Source organism: Octopus bimaculoides, chromosome 11 (genome assembly GCF_046866305.1).
Source record: "Octopus bimaculoides isolate indiv1 chromosome 11, ASM4686630v1, whole genome shotgun sequence".
Lineage (NCBI taxonomy): Eukaryota > Metazoa > Mollusca > Cephalopoda > Octopoda > Octopodidae > Octopus > Octopus bimaculoides.
Genome location: NC_142938.1, coordinates 69,030,416 through 69,049,464, shown reverse-complemented (window position 1 = coordinate 69,049,464; position 19,049 = coordinate 69,030,416). Strand labels below are relative to the sequence as shown.

At 37.1% G+C, this 19,049-nt stretch overlaps 2 protein-coding genes across 4 annotated transcripts in view; both read left to right on the top strand.

The window, feature by feature from the left end:
• The first annotated feature begins 3,014 nt into the window (after positions 1 to 3,014).
• On the top strand, positions 3,015 to 9,773 carry LOC106883698 (2-hydroxyacylsphingosine 1-beta-galactosyltransferase). Its single transcript, XM_052972002.2, has 2 exons — positions 3,015 to 3,148; positions 8,073 to 9,773. Exon 2 carries the CDS (start codon positions 8,093 to 8,095, stop codon positions 9,620 to 9,622), a length of 1,530 nt encoding a protein of 509 aa, XP_052827962.2. The 5' UTR covers positions 3,015 to 3,148; positions 8,073 to 8,092; the 3' UTR covers positions 9,623 to 9,773.
• Positions 3,047 to 19,049, top strand: part of LOC149133392 (UDP-glucuronosyltransferase 2B20-like) — a 27,565-nt gene continuing 11,562 nt past the window's right edge. The window contains exon 1 of one of the 3 annotated variants that reach the window (XM_089360318.1): positions 3,047 to 3,148. The gene's annotated coding sequence lies outside the window, so the exon portion shown is untranslated. Of the gene's footprint in view, positions 3,149 to 17,530; positions 17,704 to 19,049 lie in introns of those variants that run through there. The other 2 variants (XM_089360321.1, XM_089360319.1) reach the window with 2 other exon arrangements.

The following is a 19,049-nucleotide window of genomic DNA, read 5'->3' as shown; positions in this document are numbered from 1 at the left end:
ACATGATTTGGTGTGAAACATTTCAAATTTTGACATATAAATTATTTACTCGGTATTCATGATCTTAAAACTAGAACTCTTTTGCTTACAAGTTTATTTGTAATTTTTCAACCGCATTTTTCACCCCGTTTAAAGAGGGGATGGCTAGGGGAGATTGTAGAAAAAAATCTAAGAAGGTGCTCATTGTGGGGCAGAGGGAAGAGGAAGCAAAATATTCTGATGCTAACCTTGATTCAATGGCTCTATTTAAAGTGTGTGGGGGAGGTGTGTGCGTGTGCCTGCGTGTTTGATATGTATATAATGATACGTCGATGCGTAGTATCTCGGAAGAGTCTCTTGTACAAAAGGTTATCAAGAAAGAAGTGCCATATCATATGCGTAGACATGTACACTGTTGATATAAGGGTATAAACCTTACAACGCCTGGCCTTCTCTGATATTCATACAATTGTCTTCATACATATATTACAAAGATTAATTAGTGACCATGTACAAGAGTATAATTTTGTTTTCATCAGAGTTGAAATTTTATTATCGTTTTGGAGGCATTGGAAACTGCATAAATGATATATGGTTACTGATGGACTGCGGTTTATCATAGGTCAGCTTGATCAGCGTTACCTTGAGACTAAACAACAACAATAAAATATATTGTTTAATAGTGTGTATGTGTGTGTAAGTCATACAATGAAAATAAGAGAAAAACAGGCAAAAGAAAGACTGCACTTAGAGGAAAGGGAATTGTTTTGACATTTCGGATTTAAGTATCATGTCGAAAACGAATAAAGAATAGGGAATGGGGGAGAACAAAATGGGGAAAATGGCAAGAAAAGGGGAAAAGCATATACTATGTGTTGAATCACTTCAACAGGTCATTTTCAAAGGCCTTAGCTCCTTGATCTTGGGTGGGAAATTCTTGAATCCAAGTGTTCGGACTCTGCGGGTGGATTAATATGGCTGAAGAAAAAGAATTTCCATCTCATACATCTGACTAGGTTTATCATCTTCTCTTGCAGCATCCTTGTGTAGATCTCGTTATATGGAGTTAGGATTTTTTTTTATATCCTAGGTGAATATAATTCCATGGCGGTAAAAAGATGCGTATATATCTATGGTGAGTTTTGATGACTATGAAGAGCGTGCTGCCAGGGGTAGCAGCTATAAGGCACAAGCTTCAAGTGGCCTATTGCAAAATACTCTGCAACATATGGAAGGGCGTAAGTTGCCAAAGAATCCATAAATCAGAAAAAAATAAGCACTCGTATATTTGTCAGTAGAGTGTGTATATTAATCTAAGTATACAGTATTATAGAGCCATTACAACCGATTTTACCATTCGGTTTCAGACGATCCTCTAATAACTGTACTCGTTAGAGATAGAAAGTATGGGAAATATGGTGACTGCTCTCCGTTACTGGAGGTGATTAAGTATCACATCTGGTTTGTAGGTGCTGAGAAAAAGATGAAACGGGATTTCCATCCGTCTATATGGAGAGAATTATTGTATAGAGCACTGGATTTTACTAGAACCCACACTGCGGTTAGAAATGCACACATGTGCATTATCATGTACTCCAGAAAAACTCTATTCTTCAGGAAGGGATTGGCCTGGACCAAGCACTCTAACACAGAGAGCTCCTTCGAAATAGCCTTAGGTGCATTCGACAGTTGTGTGTGACCTTACTGGTTTAGGAGAGTGGGTTATATATCTTTAGATATACACCTAACTCTCCTACATTAAATTGGAAGAGAACTGACGCAGAAACTCCAAACTGATCAACAACAACAAATATTTATTGTTCGGTGGAAAAGGAAAACAGCTTCTAATTGTCCGGTTTTAGAGTAGCCTGAAATGTAGATGTACGGTTCTTCGTGCTGTTGTCGTTATAGAGACAACTTGGTTCAACCACACTCAAATGGGAGAGCTTGCTTAGACGTCTTGCTTGGTCGCTGTCTGCCTTGGTAAGGGACCGAATAATAGCGGGAACGCTTGGATGTTGAAACCCACGCATGCGTGGTTAAGGATTCAGTAATGGCGCCTGCCTTTTGGCGCCAATATGACGTCACTACACTGGTTTTTTCGTCCCGGATTTACTTAATAAATTCCTTTCAACTAGCTTTGGCCTTTACAGAAATGATGCTTTGGTAATTTCGAGCGGGGTTGCCAAAAGTTGTGCCTCTTTAAAAGTGCCACCCTACCGCCCCACCCCCACCCACACCCCAGCTACGCTAGTGGATTTAAGTCTATCACTTAAGTTATTTGTAACGAGTGAAAACACTGGGTATTGTCAATAAACTGGTGAAGCAGCGGTGACAAACTATCATCGAAAGTGTTCCTTCTACTACTCAAAAACGAAATACTGGCTGTATCTATTTCTAATTGCCTTACAAATAATAGCTCTTTAACCAAGAGTTAATCTTTGACGAAACAAACATAAGCAAGAAACGTACCGTACTTTTCATTGTTTGGTAAAGGGGGATAATCTAACTGTAAGTTAAGTTTGGTTGTTCAAATTATGTTGCACAATATATCTTCAATGTTATAACATTCCACATTTTGAAACATTTGTAATACGCATTTTTAGAGAATAAATATAGTACTTCTCATTCTTCATTTTAATTTTCCCGGTTAAAGTCGTGAAAAAAAAAACGAAGGGAAATTCCAATTTACATACAATTTGAAGGTTGTCCCGATTTGATGTCTAAGAAATTATGATAAGCCTAAATATACCCTCACTAAATGTACAATGCTCACTGGTTTATACATATTCATGCTATGTAATCCTACCATTAATGCTATTTGTATTCCTAAGATGTCACAAATATTTTATCTACTGATAACACTATCAACGAGTCTATTTTAATGTTATATCTTCAAACTGTTTTAGAAATTTTTTTGTATATTGTTATTTATCACAGTTTGTGTTCGTGCCTCAACAACCTTATATTTATTACTGTCATGTTTTGTAGCTGTTGTTGTTTATAAATGGATGAATTAAACAGCGATAGAGTTACAACTGCAAGGGTTAATTAACATTAAATATCACTCTATCAACGAACTTCTTTCGTTTATATTTTGGCGGCTCAGAAGAATGTGAACATTCTGAAGTATAAGCTGAACGTAACGCATCTTTTTCTTCACCTCTTTGTAAGTATAAAGTAAATCTATTTTAACCTCTTAAAACCTAAATCTGACAGAACTGTTGCTTGTGAGTTTTGACTGGTAATTTTTCTTTACTTTGAGTTACTTTTCGGTTAATTAATCTGATCAGTTTTGAAAGTGTTACGTTCCCCAAGAGTGACATTCTCGGGGAACTGGGTTGATGCCCTGCCTGTGGCCAATATTGATAGTCAGCTCAATCTGGATGAGCTCTGCATCTTCATTGCACTCAGAGTGGGAGCCGATGTCTGTGGGGGATTGAGATGTCGCTGTGATAGGCCCCAGGCCTCTACAGGCCTTCAAGGTTTACCATGTCGCCTAAATGCCAGTCGTTTCGTTCGTCACACCAAGCTAAACCTGATCATTAAAGGGGGCCATAGCTCAGGCTAATATCTCCTCAGTTCTGGAGCCGGCGGAATTATCCAGAAGTGATGGTAAGAGACCAGATGGGGATCTTTCTGAATTGACAGGCACCACTTTTCATCTATGTTTTATGTAGTGTTTTTGGTACCGAAACACTTTCAAACTTCGTATACTTGTATATTTTGTGTTATAGAACAGATAAAAATTTTTGTATTCGAAGTTATTTCATGTAAAAAATTGTCGTATTTTGGTAATTTCAACCAATCACTATTGAGGTGAAAACGATTACTGCCGTGGAATGTAAACAACATGTTCTAACGGTGTCATGGGATCTTTTCCCTTGAATAAAATTAGTGCCGTAGTTTGTCAACAACAACTATCCGTGGTATGGTTATTTATAACATCGTTCGTGCATTTGTACTGGTTTTGGTTTTAGGGTTAGGGTTCGAGTTTTAGAGTTAGGGTTAGGGTTATGATTATTTTTGCCATAACCTAACTCATAACCCTAACCCTAACCTTAGGGAATAACGATCTTGATACCGGCAAAAATTATTGTTTACAAAAACAGCAGTAACTGTATTCAGCTGAATAGACGTCAGTGATTGGTTGAAATTACAGAAATACGACAACTTTAACATGAAATAACTTGCAATATATAAATTTTTGTTAAATTGTGCTGCATCAATTTTGTCAGTGAACAGGTCGCGGTTTCAAAGCGTCGAGAATATTTTGACAAATTAAATTTAAATGTTGAAGTGAATCTGATGGTTTTTGTGTGTTATTTTAAATGGCTTATAAGCACCTTCCACGCTGCAATTGTTTTCTTTAAAACGCATATTGTTTTTAACGAAATGGCGATCGTTGGTCTTAGGTATATCTAACTGCAATTGTAAGCCAAAATAATCCGGGGACTTGCAAAAATAGTATTGGATGTCCCGAGTATGTGTATTAAATGATATTATTAATGGTTTTCCTTTTTTAATTGTTGAATTTTTGGGAGTAATTACACCAGTATTGTGAAAAGCAAAAAGGAAACATTCCTTGATAATACTTTGGCCTGTGGTGTACAAGGGAAATTACTTTAGGTTACTTTTTTCTTTACTTTTCAATTTCTACAAACCCGTAAGATGTTGGCTAAAGATTTGGATCTATTTCAAAACGGGGGCACCAGTATTTTCTTAACAAAACACTAACGAAACACTTTGAAACTTGGGACACTGGTAGAATGTGTCATATAAAACATCTTTTACTCTTAGTCTTCTTAACAAAAAAACGTACATCGCAAGTTATTCCATGTTAAAGTTGTCGTATTTCTGTAATTTCAACCAATCACGGACGTCTATTCAGCTCAATAGAGTTACTGCTTGGCGGTCATAAAAATGTTATTCCCTGTGACATATTTCATCCAGTTTAATCGTAATTTATACGCATATATTGTTTATATAATAAATTACGCTGTGCGTATCTATGTGTGTAACAATTTTAGAGTTCAGATTCTAGAGTTAGGGTTAGTTTTAGGGTTAGGGGATTAATACGATATACACCGTTACAGCGCTAACTGTTTTCAACTGAATAGACGTCAGTGATTAGTAGAAATTATCGAAATAAGACAATTTTTTACATGAAATAAATTCGAATACAAAATTTTTTTTCTGTTCTATAACACAAAATAGATAAGTATACGAAGTTTGAAAGTCTTTCGGTACCAAAAGCACTACATAAAACATAAATGAAAACTGGTGCCCCCGTTTTGAAATAAATCCAAAGATTTTTACAATGCGACGATTCGAAGGCAGTTTCATTTTCACAAGAAACCAGCACTAAATTCACAACATTTCTTAAAAAAGCAACGTGCTACTTTGTCGTTTGGTCTACAAATTTAAAGGGAGATTACTTTAGGTTACTTTTTAGTTTACTTTGTGTTAGTGTTACTTTCCGTGTGATCTACGTGAGCAAATTTATTTTGGTAGATGATCTAGGCGCTTATTTTAATTATTACATGATTTTCTTATTATTAAAATGGTAAGAAACAAAAATGCTGGTTCTAAAATCTCTTTAAGAGCTCAACGCAGTAGTTGTACTGACAAGTAATATTCGTAGCCACTTTAACTAGGATCGTCGCTAAGCCCCTCCAACCCCTGCGGTCGGGGCCTCCGCGGTTGAGTGGCTTCATGTTGAGATCAAACTACATAGATGAGCCATCTATTTACTATGGTTAAGACGTTAACTGAAAACTTCAAGCCAGACTAGGAAAGAAATACGAGGGTGTACCGTAAATAAATTTAAACAAGGTACAAAAAACACACAGGCCACATAGAGAACATATCCTTCATCAGTTGCCACCATTAAAACACTGGCGTTTCTCTCTTCATTTCTCTCTCTCTCTCCCCCTCTCTCTCTCTCTCTCTCTCTCTCATATATATATATATATATATATATATATATATATATATATATATATATTTGGCATTGTTATTTGACGTTGTTGAAAAGCTGGTCACTTTGTACCCAGAACAGGGGCCTTTAACCTTCTAAGGCAATAAAAACTGGAGACAAAATCCTTTCTGTATCAAAAACAAGGCGTGCACACACACACACACACACACACACACACACACACACTCACACACACAGAAGTTTGTGTGTGTGATATATAGTGATACAAATATTGTTTGCTCACTGTCACCAAGCATCTCAATTCTTCAGTTGTAACTAGTTTGTGATTGAGGTATTTTATTTTGCAAGGTACTATTTTGCCCTTGAATTTGTGATTTCTTCATATTTTGCATCTCTGGTATTTTGACTTTACAGTTTGTATTGTAGTATTGTCTATCCAATCGCAACAGCTAACAGTGAAATACAGAATTTAAAAAAGTCTTTTTCGACTGTTATCAAGTCTTTGAGAATATTCGCGTCTATTTTTCAAAAATATATAGTTTGAAATAGTTTGCTTTTGTTTTGGACTGAAAATGTTTTAGTATTTTAGTGTTCTTGAATAAACTTCTTCGCATACAAAAGCCGAGACAACTATACTTCACAGTTGTTATTTTGAAATGCTTATCTTCTGATATTTGTAAGTCCATTGAATAAATATTCAACCCTATTAAATGTTGGCCTTCCTAAACATGAAATAATACGATAATTCCAACCCTAAATAAATTTAACTTGTACTTTTAAAGACGTTCTTTAGGATAACGAAAAATATTGAATTTCAGATGGAATAAAGTAAAATATAGCTATCAATAAAAGGTGCGTAGATTATGAATTTTGATTGAAGAGATGGGGCCTCAAAATAAAAAGTTGCAGGGAGCCTCTAAAAGTCATGTGACGGCTCTGCTTTAACATGGCTGTCTGTTTGAGTGGACTCTACTGCGATTTTCTAACCCCAAGAGGACATTTCCTTTAGCTGGTTTTGAAAAAATACATTTACAATGCTAAGTATGTACAAAATAATTTTAAAAGTAACCTAAAGTAATCTCGCTTGTAGATCACACGCCAAAGTAGCACCCATTTCTTATGAAAAAATATATTTGAAAGTAACTGTAAATTGAAAAACTCAAGAGCCGGAAGAAATGCTGCTAAGCATTTTGTCCAATACACAAATGATTCTATCTGCTCACCGCCTGAATAATAATAATAATAATAATAATAATAATAATAATAATAATAATGATAATAATAATAACAATAATAACAAAAGCACTCACAGAGAGCAAACCTCTGCCACGGCAACACCAATGTCCTCTCATCGATTAGCTGGAGAGGATTTTTAAAATGAGAATATCTGAAATAAACTCGACTGTTCTCACAAACAAGAATAATAAAAATGAACCCGACATCCCTTAAAAATTAAGTAAAAACACTGGAAAAATAATTCAGAATCCTTGTCTGGTACCAGGTCGATCCCAAAATCTAATCAGTTCGTGCTAGTCATGAGGCCAAACATCCCTGAAAGTTTCATCTGAATCCATCCAGCGGTTCTTGAAATATCTTGTCCACGGACAAACAGACAAACATGACTGGAAACAATACCTCTGCCTTCACTAAGGCAGAGGAAATAATTCTAATTTTGGCACAAGGCCAGCAATTTTTAGTGGAGTGGGAAGACGATTATATGGACCCTAGAGCTCAGTAGGTGTTTGTTTTATCAACCCCAAAATTATTGAATGGCAAAGTTGGCGTTGGCAGCATTTGAGCTCAGAATGTAAAGAGCTGGACAATGGCAGAATTTGAACTCAAAGTGTAAACAGCTGGAAGAAATACTGCAAGGCAGTTTTTCTGAAGCTCTAACGGCCTTGCTTAATAAAGATAATAATGATAATAGCTATTTATGATAATGCTATCAATCAATGCATGCTGCAGCATTTCTTGATCTTCACCTTTCTATCATAGCAGAATGACTTTGCGATCTCCTCCATTCAGGATTAAGCTCTTGTATGACTAAAGTATTGAAATGGGTTTGTCCCTTTCTCATTTATTTACATTGTTGTGGGTTGTTTTTTTTCAATGATTTATAGTAATAATTATTATGTTTTATTAATACCTTCAGGTATTTGAAGAAGCTGCAAAATGACTATGATGTGGAAAATTCTATTTAGCAGTATACTACTTTTGGCATTTTTGAATAAGAATGAAGTTGCTGAGGCTGACAACATACTTCTACTGTCATGGCCACTTTTTAGTCATGTACAGTCTTTGGCTTCTATGGGCAGAGAACTGAGCAAACTTTCTCATACAAGTTACTTGCCCATTACCGAAGACCTTGTTGAGCATTTTAAGACATACAAAGGAGTAAAAATTATGCACATGAAAAATGATCCAAACCTTCTCACATTTATAGAAATGGGAATGCAGCTACTTTATAAGAATTCAAATATAACATTTAAGCAGCTTCAAGAAACGATGGACGCTATTTGTGATAACTTATTACTTGATGAAGACTGGTTTCAATCACTGAAAGCTATAAATGCAACAATCGCAGTGGTAGATTATGTGTTTATGAGTAACTGTCTAGCTATCATACCATACAGATTATCTATTCCATATGTATTTCAAGGACTTAATTTTGAACATTGTGCCATCAGTCGAACACCCTGGCTGCCATCAACATTTCCTCACCAGGCACTTATTAATTCAGATCAAATGAATTTCTATGACAGACTTGAAAACAGTTTCGTAACGATGTCTACGTATTTCAAACGACTAAATGGAGCTCCACTGAAAAGTGTTAAAACATATGCTCCAGAAAAGCCTGATATAACTTTTACGAGTTTGATGCAACAAGCTGATTTATATCTGATTGAGACAGATACAGTACTGGACTATCCATTTCCAACACTTCCTAATGTCATATCCATCGGTGGAATATCAACCAGACCAGCATCTGCATTGAAAGGGGACTTACGTAAATTTGCCGATGAATCTAATCATGGGATTATTGTTGTTTCATTTGGAAGTTTCGTGGAGGAGTTACCAAAGAAAGTCATTGCAAAGATGGAACTAGCATTTCAAGATATAAAATATAGTGTCATTTGGAAACGACCAGATTCAAAACAGTTAGCACCGAACATCTTTGTCACAAAATGGTTGCCACAAAATGATCTTTTGGGTCATCCAAAAACAAAACTCTTCATTACACATTGTGGAAACAATGGTCAATTTGAGGCTCTTTATCATGGAGTTCCAATGTTGGGATTCCCAGTATTTGCCGAACAATATCATAATGGACATCGAATACAAATCAAGGGATACGGTATATCAATGGATTTGTTTAATTACAGCAAAGACGAACTTGTATCAAATATAAATGAACTGATTGAGAATCCAAAATATAAAGCTAAAATAAAAATTGCAAGTGAAATATATCGGTCACAACCAGAACATCCAGCAGCTAAAGGTGCAAGGTATATAGACCACGTAATAAAATACGGCGGAGATTATTTAAGATCTTCTTGTCAAACTATGCCACTTTATCAATATTTCATGCTGGATATATATTTAGTAATATTTGTGATTTTCATTATTTTAACATTAATAGTGAGTATTGTCATTCGAAAATGTTATTTACATTTTACAAAGAAAAATACTAAACTTGATTAATTTCATTAATATTATATCTGGTTAACCATACAACATATCCGCCTGATAATATTTCATTTAAAAAAATGTTTAAGCCATTAATCTTTACAATTTTATACAAAATTTCAATCCATTACTTTTCAATAAAGAGATTTTTTCCTTGGTAAAAAAAGATCTTGCAAATCTATTAGAAAGAATAAAATTGTCTTTCTTTTGTGTCTTTTCCAAAGTTTTCACAGCATAATACAATGGGACCAAACCCAGAATCTTATGGTTGGAAAACAAACTTTTTACCACACAGCCACATATGCATCTATACTCCTTTACTTGTTTCAGTCATTTGACTGCGGCCATGCTGGAGCACCGCCTTTAGTCGAGCAAATCGACCCCAGGACTTATTCTTTGGAAGCCTAGTACTTATTCTATCGGTCTCTTTTGCTGAACCGCTAAGTTACAAGGACATAAACACACCAGCATCGGTTGTCAAGCGATGTTGGGGGGACAAACACAGACACACAAACATACACACACACATACATATATATATATATATATATATATACATATATACGACAGGCTTCTTTCAGTTTCCCCCTACCAAATCCACTCACAAGGCTTTGGTCAGCCCGAGGCTATAGTAGAAGACACTTGCCCAAGGTGCCACGCAGTGGGACTGAACTCGGAGCCATGTGGTTGGTAAGCAAGCTACTTACCACACAGCCACTCCTATGAATATTTAATTTTCAAAAAACAAATATGTATTACCTTACAATAAAATTAAATAAAACAAATTTCTCATTTCGTAAAATTCACTCCCTTACCACTACGTCATTTACTCCCCCTCTTCCTTCCTGTTCTCTATGATTCTTTCTCTCTCCCCATGTTTAGTTGTCCTTTATTCATTGCCTGCCACCAAACCCAGAGCATGCACTCATCCTGCACCTCTTCTATTATTTCTCTCTGTATCTCTCTTTTACTCTCTCTCTCTCTCTCTCCTCACTCTATACAATGTAAAGCATGACTGAAAAAATCAATCAACCAACATTTATATCAGCTAATAATTATACAGAGATGAAAGGCAGCAAATTAACAGAACCATTAGCATGTCAGGCAAAATTGCTTAACAGTATTTCATCCATCTGAGTTCAAATGGTCTGAGTTCAAATTCTGCCAAGGTCGACTTCATCTTTCATCATTTCAGTGTCATTAAAATACATACCAGTTGAGCACTGAGGTCCATGTAATTGACTTACCTGAACCCCTATATATTGCTGGCCTAGTGCTAAAATTTGAAACCAATATTATATAGAGATGAAAGGCAGTGAGCTGGCAGAATTGCTAAGCTTGTTGGGCAAAAATGCCAAGCAGCATTTTGTCTATCTTTACATTCTGAGTTCAAATACTGCCAAGGTTGATTTTGTCCTTCATTCTTTTGGGGGCATTAAAAATAAGTACCAGTTGAGCATTGGGGTCAATGTAATTAACTTGTTCACTCCCCACAAAATTGCTGGCCTGGCCTTGTACTAAAATTTGTAAGCAATATTATATAGTGATGAGGTGCAAATAAGATGTGATTCCGTTAATAGTGTTAGCATAAGCATGGCTGTGTGGTAAGAAACTTGCTTCCCAACCACATGGTCCTGGGTTCAATTCCACTGCGTGGTATCTAGGATATCTTCTACTATAACCTCAGGCTGACTAAAGCCTTGTATGTGGATTTGATAGGTGGAAACTGAAAGAAGCCTGTTGTGTGTGTGTATATATATATATATATTATCTTGATCTTATGATATTTACTTTGCATTTATATTATACTTATTTATTGTACTTTTAATTATAAATTTTTTCTATATGTGATAGTGGTTTTTCATCGATGAGTTCTTAAACCTTGGTTCTTTTCCCTAATACTATATATTAATATATTTTATACTGTGAAGCTTAATTTAATTTTAAGTTTTAATAAATTGATTTTAATTGAGTTTTTACCTGTAATTTTGGATTTTATCCCTAATATATTATTATATATATATATATATATATATATATATATATATGTATATATATATATATATGAATATATTTATATATATTCTTTTATTCTTTTACTTGTTTCAGTCATAAGCCCTAGTGTTGATTTGTTCAACTAAAACCCTTCGAGGCAGTTGCCCCAGCACGGTCACAGTCAAAAATTACTGAAACAAGTAAAAGAAAATAAAAGCAACGGAAAAAGTGAAGTTTGAGTGAAATAGTTTCAATAGAGAATTGTCACAAGATTGCCTCATGCTGTACAGAACTTCAAAATATTAGTCTGAATTGTGTCCTTCACATTTAACCTTTTTGGTACCAACCCAGCTGAAACCACCTCTGGCTCTATAGTACAAATGTCTTGATTTCATTAGTTCTGAATTAAAATTTTCCACCAGACCTTAGTCACAATTTATGTTCCTAACACTAGCTTAATGATAACTAAGTTGTTTTACTAAATTCTTTGTTATATTTAAAATTAATTGAAAGAAACACAGAACATCTCAACAGAAATAAGGTGACGAAAGGGTTAAAATATGTAATAGAGAAACAATTCTTAACCTTTTTGATACCAACCCAGCTGAAACTGCCTCTGGCTCTGTAGAACAAATGTCCTGTTTTCATTAGTTCTGAATTAAAATTTTCCACCAGACCTTAGTCACAATTTATGTTCCTGACACTAGCTTAATGATAACTAAGTTGTTTTACTAAATTCTTTGTTATATTTAAAATTAATTGAAAGAAACACAGAACATCTCAACAGAAATATGGTGACAAAAGGATTAATGATTGATTTGAAACTATGACAGATCAACCTAAGATGCTGTGTGGTAGGACCAAATCTGAAACCAGATTGTTGCAGAGTGATTTTTTAACTGCATTGCCATGCTGTAACAATTCTACCAGTTGACTACTCATGCTCTGACAGAAAATAATAGAATCAACTTCTGCAGAATTTGACTTCAGATCACTGCTACCACCACCACTGTTGTTGTCAATCCTGCAGCCACTGTTCATGTTGTTGTTGTTGTTGCTGCTGTTATTTTGTTGTTGCAGTTGTTTGTTTAAGTCCCAGTCCTACTCAAGTTATTCAGACATATGATCACAATCACTCCAGCCTTGACCACCTCAACATATGTCAGGACTATTGTTATCTAATGTGTTCTTTTTGAAAAGAAGGCAGTGATGTAGTTTGAGGAACATTTGACTTCCATTTCTGTTAGATCAAGTAAATATACTGAGATTTTGCTATTGTCTTCACTGGGGTCATTGCTATACCTGACTAGTCATTATCATTATCATCCTCACCACCATCATTTAGCACATTGGCTCCCAAACTTTTTCAGACTGCCGCCCCGTTGACACCCAGGCCACATTCCTAGCACCCCCACCCCAACTAAACCATCACAAATATAGACCTCTTTCTGAAGCAAATTCAAAGCAACTGTATTTAACAAATAAAACTTAACCTAATGAACCCATTATTTTGTTGTTTTTACATGAATAGCTACCCCATTATCACCCCCACTTTCCTTTGGCTGCTCCCAGGATACCACCCACTTTGGGAACCACTGATTCAGCGTTTTTTTCCATGCTGGCATGGATCGGATGGTTTGACAGGAACCAATGCATCCAAAGAAGTTTCCTCATGAGCACTTGACCTGCTAGTAATACCTGCCAAATCTCCCTCAACTTAAAATCCTAAATACAGAAGGGTGCATTGCAGTGATAGCTAACCCATCAAAGACAACAGGCTGACCTTCTAAACTAATAAGCCTTCCTAACACAGGTACAAGACCAGAAACTTGGTGGGGAGAAGAGCAGTCAATTATATTGACCCTAATTGGTACTTTAATGGTGCCAGAAAGGATTAAAGGCAAAATTGACATTACAAGACATTATGGCTAACTCTTTAATGATTCTATCAAATAATAATAATTGTCCCTGTTATGGGCACAGGGCCTGAAATTTTGGGGTACAGGTTAGATAATTATATCAACCCTAGTACTTGAGTGGTACTTTATTTCATTGACCCCAGAAGGATGAAAGACAAAGGCGGCTTCAGCTGGGTTTGAACTCCGTATGTAAAATGTAATTAAATACATTTTATTTGATACTATAACAAGTCTTACATCAACCCAAGCACCTCACTGCTGCTTTAATTCATCAATTCCAAGAAAATAAAAGAAAAAGTTGATCTTAATGGTATTTGAACTCAAAACATAAAATGGGTGGAAAGAATACTATTTTGTCCTTACAAGTACTCGGTGATCCTTTCAGTGCAGGTGCCACTTAAAAGCACCCAGTCCACACTGTAAAGTGGTTGGTGTTTGGAAGGGCATCCAGCTGTAAAAACCTTACCAAAACTGACCTCGCTTGTATTTGTGCCACATAAAAAGCACTAATTCCTCTCTGCAGAGTGGTTGGCATTTGGAAGGACATCCAGCTGTAAAAATCCTGCCAAAACAGTTACAGAAGTCTGGTGCAGGCTTCTGCCTGGCCGGCTTTTGTCAAACCATCCCGCCCATGCCAGCATGGAAGGCAGACGTTAAACAATGATGATAATGATAATGATGATGATGACTCTAAAATAACAAAAAAACATTCACAAAAACAAGTTCCCTAGTTATTCTCTCTGCAAATCTAAACTGATTTATCTAACATCAGCTGATTCACCTAATTTCAAATTTCAAGAGGCAGATAATTAACTGTAAATCAAATGTCAGTTGTATCTTTTATCTTTTACTTATTTAAAGCATTGAACTGTGGCCATGCTGGGGCACCACCTTGGAGAATTTTGTTGAACCATTCAAACACAGTACCACACAGTACATACATTCTTAAAGCTAGTTCTTATTCTTTCAGTTTCATTTACTGAACACTAAATCGCAGAGACTTAAACAAATGAACACAAGTTGTCAAGCAGTAGATAGGCAAGAGAAACACAAATACACGCATATACACACACACACACATGCACACGTGCACACAAGCATGTACACACACACACATATATATGTATATAACAAGTTTCCACACAGTTTCCACACCGTTTCCACATACTAAACTAACTCACAAGGCATTAGTCAACCTGGGACCATAGCAGAAGACACTCGTCGAAATTGTCATGTAGTGAGATTGAACCCCAAAATCACGTGGCTGCAAAACAAGTTTCTTAACCACACAGCTGTTCCTGAATCTCTCTACATAGCAACAAACAACCAATTTCTTACTTGAAAACCAAGAGAAAGCAGACAAGTTTAACCCTTTATTATTGAGATCACTCTGTCAAATACAATGCTTATTTATTCACATCATCATCATGGTTTAACGTCTGCTTTCCATGCTGGCATGGGTTGGACGGTTTGACTGAGGACTGGCGAGCCAGATGGCTGCACCAGGCTCCAATCCGATCTGGCAGAGTTTCTACAGCTGGATACCCTTCCTAACACCAACCACTCCGAGAGTGTAGTGGGTGCTTTTACATGCCTGCGGCACACAAGTGTCAGTAAGGTGATGCTGGTAACGATAACGCTCGAATGGTGCTTTTTATGTGCCACCGGCACGGAAGCCAGTCAGCAGCCCTGGTAACGATCACATTCAAATGGTGCTTTTAATGTTCCACTGGCATGGATGCCAAGTCAGGCAGTGCTGTCATTGGCCACATCACCGAATTTGATTTTGATTGTGATTTCACTTGCCTCAACAGGTCTTACTGAGAACATATTCTTCGTGGTTAGGTGATTCGGCATCTATTTCTAGCATATAGGAGTCCACTTTTGCTGGTCATTCCTCTTATTTTTGTATGTAATATAATTTTAATCTTCGGATTTTTTTAAATATGCTAGACCACTGGTTTTAATTGATTAATATCAATTTCTACCCTTATTATTAAATTATATATAAATTATATATATATATATAAAACAAATAATAAATGAGTATTATATATATATATATATATATATATATATATATATATATATATATATATATATATATATATACATATATACATATACGACGGGCTTCTTTCAGTTTCCGTCTACCAAATCCACTCACAAGGCTTTGGTTGGCCCGAGGCTATAGTAGAAGACATTTGCTCAAGGTGCCACACAGTGGGACTGAACCCGGGACCATGTGGTTGGTAAGCAAGCTACTTACCACACAGCCACTCCTGTGTAGTAGATGTTTTGCAAACAACTTGCACGTGCAAGTGATACCAGTCGAGAACTCCAAATACCGGAAGCCAGCAAGTGTATGGGGTCATCAGGAGAGAATGCACACCATTCCGTGGCCTACCTCTTCAATGCACACCCACCCCACACACCCCACCTCACTGATATGAGATCCCGTTTGCTAGATCAACTGGTTATTAAACGTAGCTCAATATTCATCTAGCCATTGTTCATCGTCTCTTTTTAACCAAATCCAGTAGAAGTGATGATAATCGTAATTGTAGCAGTTGTTAATCATCATCATCGTCATCGCCGTTTAACGTCCGCTTTCCATGCTAGCATGGGTTGGACGATTTGACTGAGGACTGGTGAAACCAGATGGCTACACCAGGCTCCAATCTGATTTGGCAGATAATGAATAACTGTGGTGGTAGTAGAGGTAATTGCAATAGCGTAGTAGTAATTATGGTGGTGGTGGTCGTCGTCGTGGTGGTGGTGGTGGTAGTGGTGGTGCTGGTGCTGGTAGTGGTGCTGTGCTGGTGGTAGTGGTGCTGGTGGTGGTGCTGGTGGTGGTGCTGCTGGTGGTGGTGCTGGTGTTGGTGGTGATGGTGTTAGTGGTGGTGGTGGTGGTGACGGCGGCGGCGGCGGCGGCGGTGGCGGCGGTGGCGGTAGTAGTTGTAGTAGTAGGGATCTTTTTTAAAACGGGGGCCACAGTATTTTCTTAACGAAACACTTTGAAACTTGGAACACTGGTAGAATGTGTCATATAAAACATATTTTTCTCTTAGTCTTCTTAAAAAAAAAAAAGAAATCCCTAAGTTATTCCATGTTAAAGTTGTCGTATTTCTGTAATTTCAACCAATCACTGACGTCCATTCAGCCGATATACATTAAGTGCCGACTACATAAACAAACGATTCTGAAACAATTCTATCGGTGATAAAATTATTATTTCCTTGTCAAAAAATGGCTGAAGCATATTGGCAGTAGCTAATAAACCTTTCTATTATAGGCTAACCCTAACCCTAGGGTTAGGGTTAGGGTTAGGGTTAGGGTAAAACAGCAAATTTAAAAAGAAAAAAGCAAATAAAACGAAGAAAAAAAAAAAGAAAATGAAAAAAGCAAATTTAAAATGAAAAAAGCAAATAAAACGAAGCAAAAAAAAAGAAAATGAAAAAAGCAAATTTAAAATGAAAAAAAGCAAATTTAACGAAGGAAAACGAACACTGTCAGAAGTTATGGAGATTAAATACGCTATACACCGCTTAATCAGCCAAAGGAGTAAATATAAACAACTGAATACTTGTCAGTGATTGGTTGAAATTATCGAAATAAGACAATTTTTTACATGAAATAAATTCGAATACAAAAATATTTTTCTGTTCTATAACACAAAATAGATAAGTATACGAAGTTTGAAAGTCTTTCGGTACCAAAAACACTACGTAAAACATTAATGAAAACTGTGGCCCCCGTTTTAAAATAGATCCAGTAGTAGTCTTATTGGTGACTGTGGGTTACGTTTGAAGTAGTGTTGTTGTTGTTGGTGGTGGTGGTTGTGTTTGTAGTTGTAGTGACAGTGATGGTAGTAGTTGGCCATGGGAATATGAAAACAGGTTCAAGCTCATCCTTGAACAAGAGGAGGAGGAGGAGGAGGTGTGTGTGTGTGTGTGCTAAATCTGGTTTCAGGCTCTATTACAATGCCAACAATTTCAAGGGAGTGGATACATCAATTACGTCAATCTCAACACTCAAACACGTACTTATTTTCATCCACTTTTGATAACTGATGAATAATTAAGGTCCTTCTCTGTCTATCTCTCGTCTCGTTTTACACAGTATAAGTTATGTCGTTTATTAAGTAATGCAATGCAACGCACATCGGATTTGTATTAACAAGTAAGTTTTTCTTTGTACCCATGTGACTCTCTCTCTCTCTCTCTCTCTCTCTCTCTCTCTTACCTTTATTTTTTCCCCTTTTCTTTCTCTCACCCTCTCACATCTATTCTAGCCTTTCCACTTTCTCCCTTTCTATTCCTAGCCTTTCACTTTGCTCTCTTCGCCCTTCATCTCTTGCCCCCCCCTTTTTTTCTCTCTGTCACTTTCCCTCCCTCTTTCATGCTGTCTTTCCCCTCTGTTTGCAGCTGTCATGTGACCAGTGGTCAGTTTCCATTTCTCTTCCTTTCTTACACTGGCACAGGAGCCAGTCAGGCGGGCCTGGCATCGGTCACGTTTGGATAGAGATTTTTACATGCCACCGACACAGGTACTAGCATTGGCCATGTTCGGGTACTAGCATTGGCCATGTTCGGATGGTGGTTTTTACATGCCACCGACACAGGAGCCGGTCAGCGGGTACTAGCATTGGCCATGTTCGGATGGTGGTTTTTACATGCCACCGACACAGGAGCCGGTCAAGGGGTACTAGCATTGGCCATGTTCGGATGGTGGTTTTTACATGCCACCGACACAGGAGCCGGTCAAGGGGTACTGGCATTGGCCATGTTCGGATGGTGGTTTTTACGTGTCACTGGCACAGGGGCCAGTCAGGCAGTCCTGGCGTCAATCATGTTCGGATAGAGCTTTTTACATGCCACCAGCACGGGAGCCAGTCAGGGGGTACTGGCATTGGCCATGTTCGGCTGGAGCTTTTTACTTGCTACCGGGATTGGAGCCAGTCAGGAAGACCTGGCATTGACCACATTTAGATGGTGCTTTTTACGTGCCACCGGCATGGTAGCTAGTCAGGGGACATTGGCATCAACCACATTTGGATGATGCATTTTATGCGTCACCAGAGTGAGAGCCAGTCGGAGTGGCATTTGTGGTTGCTTTTTGACCTTCATGGGTTTCAATTCATGAGGGGTCGTCATTGACCACTTCGTCTGTGTCTTTCATAATGCTGTCTAGAAGCTCGAGATATTGCTTGGCAAAAGCATAGGAGTGTATGAACTCTTGTGTTTTTTTTTCACTCAATTTGTACCATAGAACTATGGAAACAGCAGCTTTTTAGAGCTGCCACTGTTAGGTCGTTCAGCGGTTATCCGTCAGCCATGGTCCACGTTTTGAAGAAAGAGACAATCTGCCAGTTTTGACGCACCTTTTGCATTTTGTTGGCCTCAATCTGGCGCAGCACAAATTTGCAGCTGTTGGTGTCCATCTGTTGATTTTTGGCAATGTAAAAAAACGTGAGATATTACTTAGAAGCTGAAAGATTTAATAAGTGTAACGTTTGCGAAGATAGG